The sequence below is a fragment of the Eschrichtius robustus genome, chromosome 15 (assembly GCF_028021215.1).
Source record: "Eschrichtius robustus isolate mEscRob2 chromosome 15, mEscRob2.pri, whole genome shotgun sequence".
NCBI classification, from domain to species: domain Eukaryota; kingdom Metazoa; phylum Chordata; class Mammalia; order Artiodactyla; family Eschrichtiidae; genus Eschrichtius; species Eschrichtius robustus.
The window spans coordinates 7,963,048-7,976,418 of NC_090838.1; the positions used below are offsets into that span (position 1 = coordinate 7,963,048).

General features: G+C 52.5%; 1 protein-coding gene across 1 annotated transcript; it reads left to right on the forward strand.

Moving 5' to 3' along the window:
* The first annotated feature begins 7,615 nt into the window (after positions 1–7,615).
* On the forward strand, positions 7,616–10,632 carry CIMIP5 (ciliary microtubule inner protein 5). Its single transcript, XM_068565171.1, is given in 3 exon segments — positions 7,616–7,817; positions 7,820–7,856; positions 10,521–10,632. Coding segments are annotated over 3 exon segments (351 nt in total).
* Positions 10,633–13,371: the final 2,739 nt, after the last annotated feature.

Below are 13,371 nucleotides of genomic sequence, written 5' to 3' on the forward strand. Positions count from 1 at the left end.
TGATAGCTAAGATCCGTATAATCATTGAGAAAGTGAAAATTCGCCCTGCTGGCAGGCAAACCGAGGTAAACGAGGTTTCCAACAGGACACGGATGAAGCTAACAGAACAACAACAAAGAAACCTAGGCGAGGCCATCGTGCAGCTGCAAAATGACTAACACTCTCCCTAGAATCCCCCAGCACAAGGCCAATCACGAGGCTCTTTTCCAAGATGGCCTTGGGTTCCTGGCTGCAGCAAGCCCCGTAAAGCCGACATTGGGGCTGCAGGAATGCTCTTGGGGCTACTCTACGGGGAGGCTGCCACGGAATCACGACAGTATTAGCCAGCATTACTCTTAACAGCTGCCAGGCAGTTTGCTAAGAGCTTTACACATGCTTTGGGACATTGCATGTTGCCGTGACCCTCTGGGGTGACTACTGTTATTACCACCTTCCTCCGAGGGGGTAAGACAGGGATTGAGACAGGAAAACTATAAGTAGCAGAAAGGGGATTGAGACAGAGTCTGCCCCATAAAGAATCTTGTCCGACAGCTATCTGCAAACCAGGGCCTTCACCAGCAGAGCTGCTCTCAGCATTCTGAGTGCTAGCGAGGGCAGGAGCTAGCGCTCGCATCCAGGTCTGACCCCTAAGTGCTTGCTCATAACCACCATTATTTTACCACCTCTCTGCAGGTAAAGTCACTAAGTGGATTTCAGACCCGATGCAAAATGCAGGAGGCATCCCGTTCTAGTGCCCTTGTTCCCGGGAGAATTTACAAGATGCAAATGCAAACACATCCTCTCTCCCGGGAGGCACTAATCACCCATAATTCAGATGCCAGACGCCGTGAGAGTTGATAACCTGGAGCAAAGCACCTTTCTTCCACAAGCAGCTGCAGCATTTTAAGGGGCTTTCCTGGGCCCGGGCTGAGTTTGTGGCGTCTCCCGGGGACCCCTTCTGATTTACAGATTCCCCGCTAATTTGTAGAACCAATGTGTCTGAGGCAGCTGTTGGCCTTTGCAGTAATTAAAACAAGGCTAATATTGGCAAAACAATAAGCAGGAAATCGTGAAAGTTCCATCAGTAAACAAAATATTTTTCCACCTAATTTGGTTGTGCAGCCCGAAAGCTAACTCTTGTATCCCCCAGCATTTGCTTCAAATATTCCTTCTTCCTCAAAAATCACTGTCAGATGTTTTCCTTTAACAAGGCTTCCCTTAGAAAAGGAATCTTTTCCTTTTCCTCTAAAAATCTCCTTCCTTTAGAAAAGAACAGAAGATTCCCACTTGGAGAGGGAGTAAAGAGAGGTCAGAGAACACGGGTCCTGGGAGGAACTGATGTGAGATTGACCCCAAGCTGCACAACTTTCTGGCTTCAAGAGCGCAGGCAAGCTCTCGGAGCCTCTGTTTCTTCATCTGTAAGTTGGGGTGAAGACAAATCAGACACCAGCACGAAGTCACCCAGCACAGGGACTACAGGGGAGGAAGACAGATGAAGTGGCTCAGCCAAGGTCACACTGAGGGTGAGGCCGGAGCTAGGATGGAGTCGGCCTGACACAAATCCTGCGCTCTGTACCTGGCCAGGTGCTCTCTTCCACACCCCCTCCCCCAACCTGCCCAACCGCTCCAGCTCCAGCACAGCCCAGGTCAGAGACCACGTGGGAGCCAAGCCTGGAGCAGGCGTGAGGTCTGCCAGCCCGGGCTCCTGGGGACCCCGACCTGCGTGAGTCAGTGAGGGGCAGGGGGATAAGCCATGAGGACTCAGATGGGGGCTCAGAAGGCCAAAGCCAAGGCGGTCTGGTCCGCTATTATAGTGTAGTTTGTCCCCTTGTCTTGGGAAAAAAACCAATCCTGTGAGCCACTGACACCACGGCACTTGGGCTGGAAGGCACCTGGGCTAATATTCCGACTGTAAGTACTGGTGCAGTTGTTAAAATATTGATATCCCCCCATACCAACCGGAAAAGAGCTGGCCCTGCTCCTCCACCCCCTCACCTCTGCACACCTGCAAGCGGGAGGCCTCCGGTCCTTTCCGACTGGCCGGGCCAGGCCCCTACCTGTTGTTAAAGCCTCACCCCAGCCCTGAGCCACTGCTCACCGAGGGCTCTGTGCCTGGCACGTCTTCCCTCAGGCCCGCTGCTGGGTTCCATCACGGACACCTTCTCTGGATGTCACACTCATTCTCACAGTGCCTCAAACCTGAAAGACGCCTGGCTTCTTTCGGGAGCCCTGGGAAGACTGTTGGAGAGGTACCTGGTGTTTCTAGGCCCAACAGAGGATGCAAGGCTACAGGCTGCCCCCTGCTGCCCCAGATAAGTATTGCAATCATCCCCAATTCAACTTCTTTCTCCTGAAACGCACTCAGCTGCCTATTAGTGGGACGTTACGGAACATAGAAAGCAATAAAGAAAATAAAGACAATGGCCCAGAATATTTTTTTCCAATGCTCCCAACTTCCAGGAATCCAGAGCCTCCAGAATATCAACCACTGAGTTTCTTTTTTGCATAGCCAAAGTAAGACCGTTTATGAGGGATGCTTTTCCTCTGCAAATAACAATTTAAGAAGAGACCAGGGGCTTCCCTGGTGGCGCAGTGGTTGGGAATCTGCCTGCTAATGCAGGGGACACGGGTTCGAGCCCTGGTCTGGGAGGATCCCACATGCCGTGGAGCAACTAGGCCCGTGAGCCACAACTACTGACCCTGCGCATCTGGAGCCTGTGCTCTGCAACAAGAGAGCCCGCGATAGTGAGAGGCCCGTGCACCATGATGAAGAGTGGCCCCCACTTGCCGCGACTAGAGAAAGCCCTCGCACAGAAGCGAAGACCCAACACAGCCAAAAAATAAATTAAAAAAAAAAGAGACCAAAAATGGCAGTCAGCAGGGGCTCTAGTCCTGGCACCGCATCTCCTGCCCGTGTAAGCAGTGAGGGTGGTGATTTTTCTGAGCCCCCAGGCTCTGCACCCAAATCCAGCCATGATCAGCCCTCCGCACAAGGCTGTCGTGATGCGTCAGGGAGAAATGCAGGTGGGCACACTCTAAGTCCTGAAGTGCTACACAAGTGCTATTTTTAATGTAATTATCTATCAGGGAATATTTAAATTATCTCCCAGAGCCTAGATTGGTATTGAAAATGTAGAGCGCCTAATTGCTGGAAATTTTCAAGGACACTCCTGGGGAAAACGGGGTGGGGGGGAGGTAGTGTTAGGCACCCACGTGGCACAAGCACAGAAGACTTGACACAGCAGGCCTGAGACTGCTGTCCTCAGAAGGGCTGCTCATAAGACCGGCCCTTCACTGGTGTCTGGGACCCTGGATTTCGGGAGGGTCCCCTCCATCCCCTGAAAAGAACGGCTCACTGTGCATAACCAGTTTGTGCCCCAATACGGTTTAAGTGGAGCCCTGGCTTTCCTTCCGGGAGTCTGGGATTTTGGTGTGTGCTAGGCAGAGGGTGCCTGCGTGACCAGCCCCCTGGGAGCTGAGTCTCCAAGGGGCCTCTCTGGTGGACAACGTTTCACATGTGTTGTCACAACTCGCTGCGGGGGAATCAAGCTCATCCGTGTGGCTCCACCGGATGAGGGTTCTGGAAGCTTGTGCCTGGTTTCCTCTGGACTTCAAATCACGTGCCTTTTCCCTTTGCTGAGTTTGCTTTGTTTCCTTTTGCCATAATAAATCACAGCCGTGAGTATCACCATAGGTTGAGCCCTGTGAATCCTCCTAGCCAATCATCCACCTGGGGTGGTCTTGGAGACTCCGACACACCACCCAGCTCCCAGTTCTGGCAAGACCAGTAAAGCCAACACATTCAGGCCTTGCTGGAGAGCAACACTGCTCTATACACTGAAAGTCATTAAAATGTCTGTGTGCTTTGACCCACAATCCCATTCGGGGAATGTGTCCTGTTGAAACAATGCAACAGAAAGAAACAGAGGCAGGAAGATATTCATCACAGCTAATGCCACACCCGAAAACAAAATAAATGCCCAAGAACAGAAAAAATGGCTAAGTAAATTAAGGTATATCAACTCTAAGAAACGGATTAAAGGGAGAGGTATGAAAAGAGAAACACGAAAAGATGTTTCCAATAGGTTAACTTTTTTTAAGCAGCATACAAAATGGTGGGGACATTGACAGCAAGTATATAACAAGCAGTAAGATGGAAAGTGAGTTTTCAAAAGTGAAAGTGGTTGGGCTGGGTTGGATGACAAAGGCGTGTCGATTTAGCTGCAGATAAATTACCTTTCATGATGCTGTCCTAGTAAACTAAGAAACTTTCTGGGGACTTGGTAGGAGCAGTTGGAAAGGTGTGAACGGTGGCCCTGAATCCTTTCTTTACTTTCACCGCCTTTTATAAAGACTTCAAGGTGTGTGCACGCAGGGAAAAGGGGATTAGTGTTGAGCCAAAATTTTTATCCGGGAAAGGGAGGTGTAGCGGAGAAGAAGGAGGCCTGAAAGATGCAGACAAACATTTCCTGGCAGCGCCCCTGCCTTCCCCGAGCCCCGCTTCTTCCGGCACCCCATCCCCGCCCTCTCCTCCGCTGACCCTCATTTCTGCTCCCTCCCGACGGTTGCTCAGCTCTTTAAACCTGCTGCAAGGGCTCCCCCCCGAGGCTCTCGGCCCCTCTGCCCTACCCGGCAGTGGGGAACTACAGTTAAGGACTCTCTCTAGACGGCCAACATGGAAGGGGCGGAGTCTACACGAAACGGGCGGGGCTCCTGGAGCAAGCCCCGCCCCCACCTGCCCAGTCCGGCGGGGCCTCCCCCAGCTTTGGGGACCTCGCCGGGTGCTGCTCCCACCTGGCCTAGTCCGCAGTGCCTGTCACTGCACACCTGAGCCCAGGCTGTACAGATCCACCAGCACTGCGGTTAAGGTCCTTCTTGGGGTTGAGATAAACCCGATAAAATACAGCTCCAGCAACCCCCCAAATCCAGGGATTTTTGTCCTCTCTCAGAAAGTCATGTGTAAAGTTATATCCCAAGTCGTGAGGTGTGCAAGGGGCAATGACTTGCTCTGGGACACCTGGCAAGTCACTGGCAGAGCTGGGACCGGAGCCGGTGTCCTGATCCCACGGGGCTGGGGAGGTTGGGTGGAGGGTCGTCCCGGGCTGGGGCTCAGTGAGACCCGCCCAGACTGAATCTGGATGCTTTTCCAGGGCAGTGACTGTGGAAAGAAAATCTGTTCAAGCTAGACTGGCAGGTGCAATCTTTTTTCCCATCAACGTTTTATTTTGGGAATTTCTAAACACATAATAAAGTTGAAAGACTGGTACAGTGAACGTCCATATACCCATCCCCTAGATTTACAATTAGCACCTATTGTATGTGCTCTGTTGATATCGGTCCGTCCCTCTACCATCGATCAGTCCCATGGAAATATTCAGCCTCTCCATGCATCAGGCACTTGGTCACCCTGGATGCCCCTGCTGGCCTTTTTGGTCCTGTTCCTTATCTCTGGAGCATGTGGCCGGGGGACCCGGGCCAAGGTACCTGAGCAAACTGCACAGCTGTTCCAGGCTGTTCCAAGCTACTCTGTACCACAGTCCGCAGTCAGCCTTATGAGTGGTTTTCCACATAGCAGGCACTGTGCTCTCCAAACGCACTCACAGGGCCCCTCCCAGAGGTTCCAGGAGGTCAGAGCCGCCACTCCTCAGGCACAGCAGGGACCTGTCCTGGCTGTGCTGGGGTCACAAACACCCAGGAGAGAACAACCACCAGGGAAGCCTGTTCCTGGGCCCCAGGGGTTTTCAGTTCATCTTTTTTGGAGAAAAACTTCGAAGTCACCAAATGCCAGCCGTTCTCGTCCCAGCTCTGGAGGAAGAACAGAGGGAGGAGGAGAGACAGGGTCCCAGCCCCACAGCCTCTGCTTTTACACTGATGTCCCAGCAGGGCACACCCACTCAGTTCCTTCCTCATTCAAGTGCTGGCGGCTCTTTGTGGCCCGGCGGCTCTCACCCCGTCTCCTCCGCTCCAGCCCTCTACCAAGGCCAGCCTGGGCTCCACCACCTCCTCTCACCTGGACCACGGCCATGTCACCTCACCTGCTTGTCCTTTCCTGATCTTCTTTGTCTTGTGGCTTGAAGGCAGCAATGTCCCCGCTGTGCACGAGCTCTCGACACAGCTCCGAACAGCCCGGGGCCCCCCTCCAGCCCCAGTGCCACTGCTCAAATATCAATGTTCTCTCTTGCATCCAAGCTTTTGCATTTGCCCCAGTTTTTCCACCTGCTAAATCCTTTTCACCCATGAAGACCCAACTCCTTGGCACCTCCTTCATGAGAGCAGAATCCAGAAGAGGTGCCCAGGGCGGGGCACACGGAGGAGGGTTGGTATGTTGGCTGCACCTGTGCCCGCACGCTGGGGCGCTACATGCACCCTCCACGTAGCAGGGCTCCGTGTGTGTGTGTGTCTGTGTGTGTGTGTGGCCATCCGCCCCAGTGTCTGCTTCCCAGTCATGCAGAGGGGGGCGCACCACGCCCAGCTGGGTCAGCCCACAGAAAAGTTTCATGGAAAGAACCGTGACTCTGCCAACCCACAGGGGGTAGGAAGGAGCCGAGAGCCCCAGAAGTGTGGCGTGCCCAGGGCAGAAGCCACGGGGGGCGGCGGCTGAGGAGATCCGAGCAAGAGAGGCCCGGGAACTCGGGGCGCACCGGGCTGCGTGCGTCAGAGCGGAAGCGGGGCGCAAGGTTCCGAATGGGAGTCCCCACCCGGCGCTCTCCTTGTTTCCTTCTGAGGAGTCAACCTTAAGGCCCGGCTTCAGCTAGTAACGGAGTGACCTTGGGCAGTCACTTATCTTGCTGGTGAGGGCCTCAGTTCCCTCATCTGTAGAATGGGGTTGGAAACGCCTGCCTTGCATGATTGGAGTGGTTAAGCAAGATCAAGGGCAACACTATGTAAACCCTCCAGGTTGACGCAGAAGAGCAGGTGTTAACCGTGCAGCATCAGTAATCGCCCCTTGCCTGGCGTGTACTCGCAACCGCTTCCATGATTCCAAGAGAGAAACAAAGCGCCACACTCCAGTTCACAAAGCGCCTCCCGTCCATCTTCTCCTGCGAGCCCCACGGCACCCACCAGGGGGCGGATCAGGATTATTGTTGCCCCTTCACACACCCCCGAATGGGCCAGGGCTGCCCAAGGTCATGTGTCTGGGCCCAAACCCACATGTCCTGTCTGGAACCCCATGTCTTTTCTTACTGTCCAGAGGTCAGGGCTTTGGTCCCTCTCCACTCCCCCATGCTGTACTAAGGTCTCCAGCAGGGGGATGGGGGAGCAGGGGGCAGAGCTGAGGGGCAGCTGAGCTGGGCATGGCACAGACCAGGAGCTCTCTCCACCCGACCCTGGGGCTCAGGTGTCTCACACACACACACACACACACACACACACACACACGCACAGGGCCCGCCCCTTCCTTCGTACGCTGGGGAGCTGCCGATTCCCAGGGCAACAGTCAACACAGGCAGAAGCTCAAACACAGCAGGGCTCGAATGCTCTCTCCAGCCTGGAGGGTCTGGTCCCATCAGCCACGCTGAGCTCGGGTCCGGGGGGCGGTGAGAACGCCTGCACAGGCTGTCCTGGGGTTAGGAGGGAGGGGAGGCGTAGGAGAGGTCACACGCACACACGCACACACACGCACACACCTGCACCCATGGGAAGCCACCCCCGCCCCGAGCTCCAGAGAACCACATCAGCTGGGTACCGACAGCCTTCAACCAGGCCGCCAGCCTTTGTCTCCTCCGCTGCCCGGGGTGGCCCTGCTGTGGGCAGGAGCCCTGCTGGCGCCCCCCAGGCCCCGACGGCCAAGCGGGCGGCCCCGGGAGCTGACGGTGTGCAGCGGGACCAGCTGTGGAGGGGCGTCTAGAGGCCGAGACGAGGAGCCAGCGGCGCTGGTGAGTGCCCTGCCCCCCCTAGAGGCACCCCGCACCTAACTCAGGGTCTAGGAAGCTTCTGGAGAAAGAGAGACGAGAGACAGGGGTGAGAGGGAGTAAGCCAGGCAAAGGGCGGCGGTGGGAAAGCGCGTGGGCTGAGGGGGGAGAACCTGGGCCAGGGGAGGTGAGGGAGCCCAGCCTTGGCCAGACTCAACAGAGTGAAGAGCAGGGCCCGGCAAGGGGGGCGGTGCATCCTGGGAGCCCATCAGCGCTCTGCAGTAAGCCCCCCAGCTGGAGCTCAAGGGATAAAGTGCGCCTGTGGGTAGGGGGCAGCCGTGAAGCCGTGGCTGCAGCCTGGGGAGGAATGCTGGCCCTCCGACCCAGCAAAGGACGTGCCTTCAAGCATCGCTCAGCCCGGAAGTTCCTAGGAGAGCCGCCCTGTCAGGCTGCCGTGGGGGGCAAGACGGGCCCGGTCCTGGCTGCACGGAGCCCTCACGCTCAGGACTGGCAGCCAAAAAGCAGCAGAGGCACAAGCAGGAGCCAAGTGTGGCTGGTGTCGGGAGGAAACGGGCTGGGCAGAGCGCACGCCTTGCTTTTCCAGGAGCTCACGGAGGCCCCTCCGAGCAGGCGGCATCCAGGCTGAGACCTGGAGCATGAGAAGGGGCCACGGAGGAGTCTGGTGTATTTAAAAAAAGAAAAAAAACACCGCCACATAAAGAACGTGCATGTGGCCAAGGCGGTGATGAGGGGACAAGAGCCTGGGGATGAGGAGAAGGAAACGCCCACACACTTATTAAAGTCCAGGTACTTTTCTTCAAATGTCATGAGACGCCCTGGAGGGTCTTAAGCAAGAGGTTGATGTGACCGATTTACAGTTTAAATGACCAGTCTGGCCGCTATGCTTAGAAGGAATTGAAATGGTGGGCAGGGGTGAGGAGCAGAGTGCCGGTTAAGGAACTGGGGACAGCAGGGCGAGTCCGTGGCGGCCTGAGCGCGGGCGAAGTGTAGCTGGAGGTCCGTGGAAGAATGCAAGGAATGTTTTGGTGGTAGAATCGCGAGAATTGCTGATGGATTGGAGAGAGAGAGAGTGTGCGTGTGCGTGTGTGTGTGTATGTGTGTTGGGGTATAGGGGACGTTTACAAAGACAGGACCGTCTAGTGCCATTTAATTTTTCCAGCTAATAATAGAATAAAGGAAGTTTTCTTTTTGAAAAAAGGAAAAAGAAAAATAAATTACTCAGAAGAACAGTACAATGGAAACCATGAAAGAAGAGCTAAAATCCTAGAGAACAGGGCAAGAAGGTCCAACATACCTTCAAACTGAGCTCCCCAAGGAGAGAATGGGGGACATGAACTACTTGAAGAGAAAATGAGAATTTTCCAGAACCACAGAAATACATGAACGCACAGATACCGGAGGATGTGCTTCACAACCACAGGAGGGAAAACAAGCAAGGAAGGCACAGGGTCCACAATGAGGGGAGTCCCAGCATGGTGGTCCTGGAGAGCAGCCAGCCCCAGGGAGGGGGAGGACCCAGGGTCCCAGGTCTCGGGCTCTGGAGAAAACTTTTTTTTTTTTTTTTTGGCCACGCTGCGTGGCCTAGTTCCCAGACCAGGGATCGAAACCAGGGTCCTGGCAGTGAGAGCGCCAAGTTCCAACCACAGGACTGCCAGGGAATTCCCTGGAGAAAACATTTAAAAGAAATTGTTCATGACCTGATGCATTTGATTGTGTGGAAAATAATATTGAGAGGGAGCCTTACAATTTATTTGGAGAGTTTGGAATCAATGATCAGTACATAGAAACCTAAGATAATCAGGGAAAATATCATTATTAACGCTAGAAAAAATTCTAAGCTGTACAAAGAAAGGAACTGGGGTCATATTATGCAATAAGTAGTATAATTAGTTCATCAATGAACAGTATTTGTATAATTAGAAGGATATAAACAATACATATCAAGTGAACCAAAATCTATAATGCAATGATTTTGGAAGAAATGGGGAAGAAGAAAGGGTCAAGAATGCTAATTCATAATCTCCCATAGTAGAAAGCCAATAGATAAGCTTACATTTTTAGGACCTCAAGAAATGGCAGTGCAGGTTTATTCTTTCAGAATATGGACGTGAAAGGCTTGAAGAGACAGCTAAGAAACTGACTCTAGGTCGTGGATCTCGCGGGCTCTGAGGATTGGGGCAGAGAAACCTGCTTTTCTTCCAAGTCTTAGAGAATTGTTTGACTTTCAAAAAATAGATTAAAAATTAAACTACCAGTACAGCTGACGCCATTTTTCTCATTGTCACTTTCCCTCCCCCGCCCTACCTTCCTCTGCCACACACACTGGAAGGTTACCAGGCTTTGGGGAAGTGAAAACTGGTTTTTCTTCACAAAATACTGGCAGATACCCCAGCAGGCCCCGGCACAGGGTGAGACGGCATCCGGGTTCCTGACGCACCTGCTACACCCTCTGGCATCAGAGTTTCCGCTCCATTGAAATGTGTGTTCATTTTACAGGCTCCACCATAAACACCTGTTGATCCTTGGCATCTGTTCCACTTACTGATTTTAGTCCCTCCATGATGTAATCCATGCATCCGTGGCAGCAACTGATTCCTGTGACCCGGGGACAATCATGGTCAAAATGTCACAGGGAAGGCTCACACTGCCACCGTGTTTTCTTTCCAGGGCTCAGAATTGGAGTCTCCTGAAAGGCTATGACCCCATGGTAAGACAAACCACATTCCTGTCCGACATACTTGCACTTAGAATGTTTATTTATTCATCTAATGTTTATTGAGGACCTACTGTGTGCTTGATGCTGAAATGTACAGAGACCAATAAAACACAACCTTGTGTCAAGAAACTCGGGGTCTGGTGGGAAAGAAAAGACTTACGTAGAGTATTTAGAAATTACTTTTCCCCAGTGTTTCTTGATTTTAGTTAAGACGATCCCATTGGAAACGACAGGCATCAGCTGCTGAAATGTTTTCCTCTGTCTGAGGACGTCAGCATTGTAGAGTGAGTGGGGTTGGCACCACAAGGAGAATGAGTTTGGGTGAACACACTTTGTACACTAATTCCCTGTGTCTAATATCACCACCGACAGTCCATCCTCCACCAGAGTGATTTTCCTAAACTGCAGAACTGACTATATCTCTCCCTGGCTTAAAATCCTTCAGTAAATCTGCATTTTTCAGGATGGTTTACAACACTTCCCAAGATCCAACCTTGCCTCCCTCCCCGTCCTCCTTGCTCACCCCACGGTGACCCACCGGCTCTCTTTTATCCATGCCTCTGTGCATGCTGTTTCCCTGCCTGAAATTCCCTTCCCACTTTGTCAGCCTGATGGCCTCCTATTCTTCCTTCAAGCCCCCGCCCAAGTGGCTCCTTCTGAGAAATCTCCCCTTCCTGAGCAAGCATGACCGGACCACTGTGGTCTTCTCTCACTGGCACATCTAACCCGTTCCTTGGGAACATCGTGTAATTGTGCAACGAGCAATCTCACCTGGCCGTGGGCTCCCTTGGCGAAAGAATAAAGATGGCTTCATTACTGCACAAACACCCCCAGCACCCAGTAACTATTTAGCACTCGGTTCATGTTGGAGGAATGAACAAATGGGAGAAGGAATCTGGCTGTATAAAGCATGGTTAGAGAACCACCTGCAAACACCTGACCGATTCCACAAGCTCTGGACAAGAGTTTTCTGTAAGACACTTAAAACAACATCTGAAATAGAGCCCTGGGTCTCCGGCTGCGTGCAAAGTCCTTGGACTGAAAGGATCCCAGACCTGGTCTGTCCAGACTTGGACGAGCCCTTCTAGAACCAAGCATCTGCTCCTGTTCCTGCTCCAGCTTATGCCTGACCCCACCCTGGGGCTGGGGACCCTGGCCCTCTCAGCCTGTGGGAGCTTAGACACTAGGTGCACACTGATGTCTGTCTGTGGCCCCGACGCCAGCCTCGTGCCTTGTTTGGGCCAGAGCAAAGGAGGCTGGGTGCACCAAGCCTGCAGGGTCAGCACCAGCCAAGGCAAGAAGGGGCATTATCAACAGGTAAATGGGGGCATCTCAGAACCCAGGGGCTAGGAAGCAGCAGGTTCTGGGAAGGACTGGAATCGGGGCTGATGAGCCAGAGCGAAGCCTGAAGGCTTCTTTCGTCAACTTTTATCACTGCTTCTCTGAGCACACCGGCCTCACTCTCCTCTCCGTGGCCAAACCAGCATCCCTGCTTCCATGTGATTAAAAAATGACCACTGCCCAGGGAACACCAGCCCAGGGCGCCTTCCTATGCCAGAAAGTAAGGCAGTGTTCAAAACAGGAGGGAGAAATGTCAAAGGGACATAAGTGCCCACCTGAATGGGCTCCCACGGGCTAAATTTGGGATAATTTGAGCATCTAAACGACGTTCATCCCTGACTGCACCTGTGAGAGCAAAGCCAGTGCCCACAAATCCCACCCGAGAACAATGCTACTAATAAAGAATCCACAAGTTCATACCAATAATTTTTAAAATTTTAAGTAGAGGAAGAAAAGCTCTTCTCAACTGAAGAATACAGAAGAAATGATATAAACAGAAAGTTACCATTTTATAACTAATTGATTTAAACAAGAATCCATACAAGACGCTGTAACCACTGGGTCAGAGAGTCTTAGGGAGCGGCAGGTGGTGAAATCTGGGAGATTCCACCTTAACCAAATACTTATTAAATGTAACCTCCCCATCATAGGCTGCTGACATCATGAGTCTCCTGGTGGGACCCACAGTGGGGAGACTTGCCCGGGGAGTACTCCCAACCGCCTCACCCAACCTGAGGGTAACTGAAGAAACACCAGATTCCCTACAAGACATCAATGTCATAAAAGACAAAGGACAATTGAGGACGTGATCCAGATCAAAGGTGACCTGCGTTTAAGGTTGTGACCAGCTCTAAAGGACACTGTGAGACTAAATATCAGATAATGGACTAAATATCAGATAACAAGAGCTAAGTATTAGCTAATAGCACTGTATCAGGGTTAAATTTGCACAGGGTGATAATTATATCTGGGTTAGGTGGAAGAACGCCCTCGTCCCTGCAAGATGTATGCGGAAGTATTTACGGGTAAAGCCACATGTCTGTTACTAACTCGAATATGGTTGAACGACAACAACAAAATGTGGGTGGTGTGTAAGTCGAAAGACAGGTGAAGCAAAGGTGGATAAAAATGTTAGCAACTGACAAACTTAAGTGAAGAGCATATGGGTATTCATTGAACTATTCTTGTAACCTTTCTACGGGTTTGGGGATCTTCAAATAAAAGCAGGGGTGAGGGGAATGGCCATGACCAATGGCCCCTGAGTTGACGGCTTCCCTATTGAAGAGCCAGGGTGAGAACGGAGTCAGTTAGTGCTGGATGCCAAGGTCCCTGGGAAGGTATTTCCAGGCCTACTTCAGTCAGGGAGTTGCCCTGCTCCAGTCAGCTGTGGCCCTGGGAATGGGGTCAGGTTCATGTGACAGGCTGCGTCCATGTGACCGTGTAGAGGGGAAGAGGCAACGT